At 35.2% G+C, this 9,045-nt stretch overlaps 1 protein-coding gene across 1 annotated transcript; it reads left to right on the top strand.

The window, feature by feature from the left end:
* Nucleotides 1–7,488: 7,488 nt before the first annotated feature.
* Nucleotides 7,489–8,278, top strand: LOC101682197 (interleukin-18-like). The gene is given in 2 exon segments (XM_045070891.1): nucleotides 7,489–7,791; nucleotides 7,794–8,278. Coding segments are annotated over 2 exon segments (786 nt in total). The 5' UTR covers nucleotides 7,489–7,490.
* The last annotated feature ends 767 nt before the right edge of the window (nucleotides 8,279–9,045 follow it).

Below are 9,045 nucleotides of genomic sequence, written 5' to 3'. Positions count from 1 at the left end.
GATTTTTATGCCTTCCTCTGGAGTCAGTTATGTATTTATAGCACTAACTTGACTTGGGGTTGAATTGACAAAAATAACCTGGTTAATCTGTAGCCTAATGGTTATTGGCATGTTTGAAAGTATGCATGTAGGGGAGTCCTGGAAAAGCTGACAACTCTGGGGAATAGAAAGTGAAAAAGCATAGCCCTTGCTTCTATAGGACCTCCCACAGAGATGGCATAAAAAGCCGAACTTTGAACAAGATACGGACATTTACTAAGATAATCACTAACATAGCATTAATAGATAACATTTTTTTTTTTTAAGATTTATTTATTTACTTGACAGACAGAGATTGCAAGTAGGCAGAGAAGGGAGGGAAGCAGGCTCCCTGTTGAACAGAGAGCCTGATGCAGGGCTTGATCCCAGGACCCTGAGACCAGCCAAAAGCAGACCTGAGCCAAAAGCAGAGGCCTAACCCACTGAGCCACCCAGGCGCCCCAATAGATAATATTTTTCTAATCCTCTGATCCTAAATTGTTTCTGTGAATCCTTATGACATTCCTAGAAAACAGAATCCTTCCTCATACCCATTTTCAAATAAGAAAGCACAGCACAGACTTGCTTTCCAAGGATTATGCAGTTTTTAAGTAGTAAGGTGTATATTATATTCATATGTTTAAGTTGATGTTTAATATTACATCCTAACAATTTTAAGAGTAACCAATTCTTAAATATTAGAATTAAAATACATATGTATATTTTTATACAAATATAAAGGTCAATTACCAATGTTAAATCAGTGTTTCACATTAATTCAAAGAATAATACTGTATTTAAATATCCCAATCTATTAATAATTTTTAAATTTTTAAAATTTTTTACTATTTTCATTTTATTTTAATACCAGTATAGTTAACATACAATGTTATGTTAGTTTCAGGAGTACAATAGAATGGTTAAACAATTCAATACAATTCTTACTCCGTGCTCATGAAGATAAGTGTTACTCTTAATCCTTTTCATCTCCCCTCTGATAACTATCTGTTGTTCTCTGTAGTTAAGAGTCTGTTTTATCATTTGCCTTTTTTAAAAAACTTTGTTCATTTATTTTGTTCCTTAAATTCCATATGAGTGAAACCATATGGTATTTGTCTTTCTCTGACTTGTTTCACTTGCCCTTATACTCTCTGTTCCAGCCATGTCATTGGAAATGGCAAGATTTTATTTTTTTTATTTTTTTCAATGAATTATATTCCATCATACACACACACACACACACACACACACACCACCTCTTTATCCATTCCTCTACTGATGGACACTTGGCTGCTTTCATAATTTAGCTATTATAAATTATGCTGTAATAAACATATGGTTGCATATAGCCTTTTGAATAAGTGTTTTTATATTATTTGGGTAAATACCCAGTGATGTGATCACTGGATCATAGGGTAATTCTATTTTAACTTTTTGAGGAACCTCCATACAATCTTCCACAGTGGCTGCACCAGTTTGCATTCCCACCAGCAGTGCAAGAGATTTCCTTTTCTTCCTATCATCAACTCTTGTTTCTTGTGTTTTTTATTTTAGCCACTGGGACTGTTGTGAGGTGTTCTCTCATTGGAGTTTTGATTTGTATTTTCCTGATGATGTGTGATATTGAGCATCTTTTCATGTGTCTTTTGGCCATCTGTATGTCTTCTTTATAGAAAAATGCCTGTTTGCCCATTTAATAATTGAATTGTTTGTTTTTTGGGTGTTGAGATGCATAAGTTCTTTATATATTTTGGATATTAACCCTTTGTCAGATATATCTTTTGCAAATATCTTCTCCTATTCTGTAGGTGCCCTTTAGTTTTGTTGATCCCCCCCCGCCCCCCGGGGAGAAGCTTTTTATTTTGATGAAGTCCCGATAGTTTATTTTTGCTTTTGATTCCCTTGCCTCAAAAGATTACCTAGAGGGGCACCTGGGTGGCTCAGTGGGTTAAAGCCTCTGCCTTCGGCTCAGGTCATGATCCCAGGATCCTGGGATCGAGCCCCACATCAGACTCTCTGCTCATCGGGGAGCCTGCTTCCCCTCCTCTCTCTCTGCCTGCTTCTCTGCCTGCTTGTACTCTATCTCTCTGTCAAATAAATAAATAAAATCTTAAAAAAAAAAAAATACTTACCTAGAAAAATGTTACAGCCAATGTCAGGAAATTACTATATGTGCTGTCTTCTTGGATTTTTATGATTTCAGGTCTCGCATTTAGCTCTTTAATCCATTTTGAATTAATTTTCTGCACAGTAAAAGAAAGCAGTGCAGTTTTATTCTTTTATATGTAGCTGTCTAGTTTTTCCAACACCGTTTATTGAAGAGGCTGCCTTTTTTCCTGGTGCATATTCTTGCTTCCTCTGTCAAAGAATAATTGACATAATTGTGGGAGTATTTCTGGGCTTTCTATTCTGTTCCATTGATCTTTTGTCTTTTTTAGTGCAAGTACCATAGTGTTTTGATTACTGTATCTTTGTAGTATAATGTGAAATTAGGACTTTGATACTTCCAGCTGTGTTTTTCTTTTTCAATGTTGCTCTGGCTGTTTGGGGCCTTCTGTGGTTCCATACAAATTTTTGTTTGTTCTAGTTCTGTGTAAAATGCAGTTGGTATTTTGATAAGGATAGCATTTAATCTATAAATTACTTAGGATAGTATAGACTTCTTCCTGAAGTTTTCCTTTCTTTTCTCAAGCCCACCAAGTATCTTTGATTGTTGCTTTAAATTCTCCATCAGGCATATTAATTATATATATTTCTCTTAGATCACTAGCTATGACCTTATCTTATCTTATTTGGAATGAATTCTTCTGTTCTAGCATTTTGTCTAAGTGTCTGTCTACTTCTGTGTTAGAAAAGGCTGTTATGTTTCCTGTTTTCTGAGAGGAATGACTTTATGAAGATGTCAGGAAGTGTCCAGGGCCTGAAACTTCCAAGAGTGTTGCTGGTGTGTGCTGCGTGCACTCTGCTGCTATGTTTTGGCTGCTCTGTCCTCCAGGTCAATTGTCTGCAGATGCTTTCCTTGTCTACAAGCAGTGTTTCATCCTTGGCCAGAGAGTGGTCAGTTTTACGTAGGTGTGCTCTGTTCTGCTTGTTAAATGAGACCTGATACTACTTCCACTAGAAGTGGGTAAATACCCAATAGTGTGATTACTGAGTCTGCTACCAGGTCACTCAGTTCTTGTTCTTGTCCCACATGTACCAAAAGAATTGGAGAACCAAGACTGGAATGGGGAGGTAGTATACTGAGTAGATAAGTATAGTACACTTTCAAGAATAAAAGTGGGTCACTGCTGGAGCAAGAGTGGCAATAGCACTGAAAAGCTCTAGCTGCATCCTTTTACGACTGTTTTGTGAAAATGTAAATTTGGCTTTGGTTGACATTTAAAAAAATATTTTATTTATTTGAGATAGAGAAAGAGGGAGAGAGGACCCGAGAGGGTAGAAGGTCAGAGAGAGAAACAGACTCCCTGTGGAGCTGGGAGCACCAGGACTTGATCCCAGGATTCTGAGATCATGACCTGAGCCTAAGGCAGTTGCTTAACCAAATGAACCACCCAGGAACCCTGGTTGACAGTTTTGATTGAGAGCTGGTGGTTATACAACATTTTGGTTTCTGTGCATGTCCCTACCCATGATGCATTCTGTTATAATTGTATTTATTTATGTATTGTATATTTATGAGTTTATAATGACCTTTTGCTGTGACCCTAAGGGCAAGTTGCACCTTTTGTGCACAGGCTCAGCTCTTGGAAGTACCCATTGTCGCTTTTCAGTAACCTCTGTGACTGAGCCTTCTTTTTTTTTTTTTTATTAAAATTTTTTTTTAAATTTTATTTATTTCTTTGACAGAGACAGATCACAAGTAGGCAGAGAAACAGGCAGAGAGAGGAGGAAGCAGACTCCCTGCTGAGCAGAGAGCCCGATGCGGACTCGATCCCAGGACCCTGAGATCATGACCTGAGCCGAAGGCAGCGGCTTAACCCACTGAGCCACCCAGGCGCCCTGTGACTGAGCCTTCTTATTCTGTAACCCTCAGAGGTGGCTCTAAATGTGTGGCTGTTAACCCTCGGGTGTGGCATGGCCAACATCTGCTTTAACCCTCCTCCCTCATGCCTAATTGACTGCCTAACAAATTATAGGATAGTTACATTTTAAAATTTTTTGGTAAGTTGCCATACTATTTTCCACAATGGCCCCACAAGTTCATGTCCACCAGCAGTGCAAGAGGGTTCTTTTTTCTCTATATACTTGCCAACACTTGTTAGTTACTTGTGTTGTTGATTTTAGACCTTGGGACAGGTGTGCCATGATATCTCATTGAGGTTTTTGATTTGTATTTCCCTGATAGTGAGTGATGCTGAGCATCTTTTCCTGTGTCTGTTGCCATATGTATGTCTTCTTTTTAGAAATGTCTGTTCTTGTCTTCTGAGCTTTTTAAAATTGGATTATTTGGGTTTTAGGTGCTAAGTTTTATCAGTTCCTTATACACTTTGGATACTAACGCTGTATCAGATATGTTCTTTGCAAATATCTTCTCCCAATCTGTAGGTTGCCTTTAGTTTTGTTGATTCTTTCTTTTGGTGGGCAGAAACTTTTTATTTTGATGTAGTTCTAATAGTTTATTTTTGTTTTTATTTGTTACCTCAGGATACCAACTAGAAAAAAAATGTTGCTATGTCCAGTGTCAGAGAAATTACTGCCTGTGCTCACTTCTAGGACTTTTATGATTTCCTGTCTCATATTTAGGTCTTTAATCCATTTTGAGTTTATTTTGTGTATGGTGAAAGAAAGTAGTGAAGTTTCATTCTTTCTCATATAGTTGTCCAGTTTTCCTATTTGTTGAAGAGACTGTTTTTCCCCCATTGTATAGTCATTCCTCCTTTGTCAAAGATTTATTGACCATACAATCATGGGTTTATTTCTGGGTTTTCTGTTCTTTTTTATTGATCTGTGTGTAAATTTTTATGCCAGTAACATACTAGTTTAATTACTCTTATTTTGTAATGTAACTTGAGATCTGGAATTGTGATACCTCCAGTTATGTTTTTCTTTTTCAATATTGCTTTGGCTATTTGAAGTCTTTTATGGTTCTGCACAAATTTTAGGATTGTTCTGTGGAAAATACAATTGGTATTTTGATAGAGATTACATTAAATCTGTGGGTTCCCTTAGGTAGTATAGACATTTTAACAATATTTGTTCTACCAAATATGAGCATGGAATGTCTTTCCATTTCTTTGTGTTATCTTAAATTTCTTTTGTCAATGTGTCATAGTTTTCAGAGTACAGGTCTTTCACCACTTTGATTAAGTTTATTCCTACATATTTTATTGCTTGGTGCAATAATAAATTGGATTTGTTTTCCTAATTTCACTTTGTGCTGCTTCATTATTAGTGTACAGGAATACAACAGATTTCTGTTCATTGATTTTTAATTTCCCTGCAACTTTACTGAATTCATTTATCATTTCTAGTAATTTTTTTGTGGAGTCTTTTCTATTTATAGTATAATGTCATTTGCAATAATGAGAGTTTTACTTCTTCCTAAACAATTTGGATGTCTTTTATTTTTTTATATTTTCTGATTCCTGTGGTGGAATGAGTAATATTTTTTAAAGATTTTATTTATTTGACAGAGATTGAGAGAGAGAGAGAGAGAGCACAAGCAGATGGAGCAGCAGACAGAGGGAGAGGGAAAAGCAGGCTCCCTGTTGAGGAGCCTGCCTGGCTTGATCCCTGCAAGACCTGAGTCAATGGTAGCCGCTTTATCAACTGAGCCACCCAGGCATCCCTAATTAGTAATACTTTAAACATATGACTCCCAATACACTAGATAACCTAATGAAATGGATAAATTACAAAAAAAACCTTTAAAACTGACTTAAGATTAAATTTTAATAGACTTATAACAATAAGATGATAATCAACTATTAGTCACAAAACCTTTGGTGAAGAATAGACAAGGCCAGATAGCTTCACTGACTAATTCTTACCGATTGTTTTAAATAGAATTAACAGCAAATCTTTTACAATTGCACCTAAAAAAAAGAAAAGAATACATCTATAAGGTCAATATTAAAAAAAAAAAAACAAAGACATTACAAGAGAATCAATTACAGATGAATGTCCTTTATTAATATCCATGTAAAAATCCTCAACAAGATAGTATGAATTACCATAAAAGATTATATGGCATGACCAGGTGTCATGGCATATACATATCCCAGGAATGTAAAATTGATTCAACACATGCAAAACAATCAATCTGATAAACAATATTCATAAAATAAAATATACAACCCACATATCATCTGTATAGATATAATAAAAACATTGGACAAGATTTAATACACTTTCCTGAAGAAAAACATTCAACAAACTAAGACTAGAAGAAAACTTCCTGAATCTGATAAAGTATGTCTCCCAAAATTCTAAATGGTAAAGGAAAGAAAATTTTCCCCTAAAATCAAGAACAAGACAAGGATGCCCACTCTCATCACAACTGAACATTTTACAGGAGGTGCTAGCTGGAACAGCTAATGTGAAAAAGAAATGAAAGGAATAGGAAGAAGTAAAGCAATCTCTATTTATATATGACATGGTTTTGTATATATAAAATCCAAAAAATTAACAAATGTATTTGAGCTAATAAACAAGTTCACACAAATATCAGTGTACAAGATCAATATGAAAATTGAATGTATTATATACACTACTGTATTAATTGTATTACATATACTATGTCAATATGAACAAAATATTGGAAAAAGCTTACAAAAAGAAATTAAAGTTGTGTAGGTGGAAAACTACAAAACATTGTTGAAAGAAAGGAGGACTATCTGAATAAATTAAAAGGCATCCCAAGTAAGGCTTAAAATTATCAATAGCCGATTATTTCTCAACAGGAGTGTCAAAATAACAAATTTTTTTTTTTTCAGTAAATGGTCCTGTGGCCATGTGTATGTCTTCCCTGGAGAAGACCTATTTTAGTCCTTCCCCCATTTTTAAAATCATATTTTATTTACATTTAATTTAATTTTACTATTGCCAAATGAGTTCCTTATATTAATTCCTTATCAAATTACAGAGTTTGCTAATATTTCCTCCCATTTTCTAAGTTTCCTTTTCATTTTGTTGATCATTTTCTGTGCTGTGGAGAGGTTTTTTAGTTTGATGTAGTTCTACTCGCCTGTTTTAAGTGTTCTTATCATAATAAAAGTAAACGAATAAATAAAAATTAATGATGCTGAGACAGCTAAATATCCATATTCAAAATAAATAATTTAAATTCCTTTCTTATGAAGTGATACAAATTAATTCAAATGGATCATCAGCCTAAATATAAGAACTAAGTGTACAGAACTCTTAGAATTGTATTTTTGTTATTTTAGTTTGGGCAGAATCTTCTTTAATACAAAAACAACATCAAAATCATCAAAAGATCCTCCCCCAGAAGCTTGGTCTCCTCCTAGATGGCAATTAGAACTGACAACCAGCTCGCTCTGCTTTCCAAAGCAGATTTCTGCATTCTCAGCTGCCGGCTTCAGCGGCTGAAGGGACTGCCACCTTTTCCCATCTCCACGGCCTCAAGAAAAGAGAGACCTCAAACTTTCCAGATCCCTTCCTCTCGTAGGAAACTGTCAAGCACAGGAATAAAGATGGCTACTAACCCAGTAGAAGACAACTGCATCAACTTTGTGGGAATGAAATTTATTGACAATATACTTTACTTTGTAGCTGAAAATGATGACAACCTGGAATCAGATTACTTTGGCAGCTTGAACCTAGACTCTCTATCATACGAAATTTGAACGACCAAGTTCTCTTCATTAATGAGGGCAATCAACCAGTGTTTGAAGATATGCCTGATTCTGACTGTACAGAAAGCGCATCCCATACCATATTTATCATAAATACGTATAAAGATAGCCTCACCAGAGGTCTGGCGGTAACCATCTCTGTGATGTGTAATAGAATGTCTACTCTGTCCTGTAAGAACAAAACTATTTCCTTTAAGGAAATGAGACCCCCAGACAGTATCAGCGACGAAGGGAATGACATCATATTCTTTCAAAGAAGTGTTCCAGGACATGACGATAAGATACAATTTGAGTCTTCATTGTACCAAGGACACTTTCCAGCTTGTAAAAGAGAGAAAGAGCTTTTCAAACTCATTTTGAAAGAAAAGGATGGAAGTGGGGACAAATCCGTTATGTTCACTGTTCAAAACCCCAAGCTAGATAATAAAATCGCAGTTTGAATTTAAAAAAAAAATCATCAAAAGAAAAAAATGATAGCTTGAACAACACCAAAGTTAATATAACCCTTGTGCTTCAAAGACACCATCAAAAAAGTAAAAACACAACCCCAAAAATGGGTACATTTAGTTTTATGTTAACAAAACCTATTTATCCATATGAGAACATCTCCTTTCTGGATTTTTAGAAATACATCAAATTAAGTGTGTTAAGATTGACTTCAGATGCTGGATACCACATATATCATTTCTACTTTTGTTTACCTGAAAAAAATTTGACCTACTCCTTATAGTGCTACCAATTCGAGTGGCTAAATATAGCTTTTCTATTAAAATTCCTCAGTCCACATACTGCCCTGACCTTTGCTCTCTCTCCTTGATGTGAATTGTAACTGTAACACAAGGACTATTGGCATGCTTACCCTGTTTGACCCTTGACTCATCCATTCCTGTACAGGAATTAGGTTTCTAATCTATATCAGGAAGGGTCATTCCTGGGCAGGAAAGAACAAATTGAGAACAACTCCTTTCTAACGAAACTATAATACCAAACAGATCTGAAAACAGAGGTTACCCTGTGAAAGATAAATGACTCAAAGAGCAAGAAAAATAAAACTATTAATCAAACACCTATAATCTTACCTGGTATTTCAGTGCCCAGAGAATGACTATGTCTTATCTTCACATTTTAAATAAAATCTTTGTATTTACATATTTACTAATTAATTCTTTATTGATCAGTATTCTTTTAGTATATAATCTGAAATATA

This window comes from Mustela putorius, unplaced genomic scaffold (assembly GCF_011764305.1).
Source record: "Mustela putorius furo isolate JIRA1106 unplaced genomic scaffold, ASM1176430v1.1 tig00003974_pilon_pilon_pilon, whole genome shotgun sequence".
Classification (NCBI taxonomy): Eukaryota; Metazoa; Chordata; class Mammalia; order Carnivora; family Mustelidae; genus Mustela; species Mustela putorius.
Note: the sequence above shows the minus strand (reverse complement) of the source record. Positions and strands in the feature narration are given on the sequence as shown.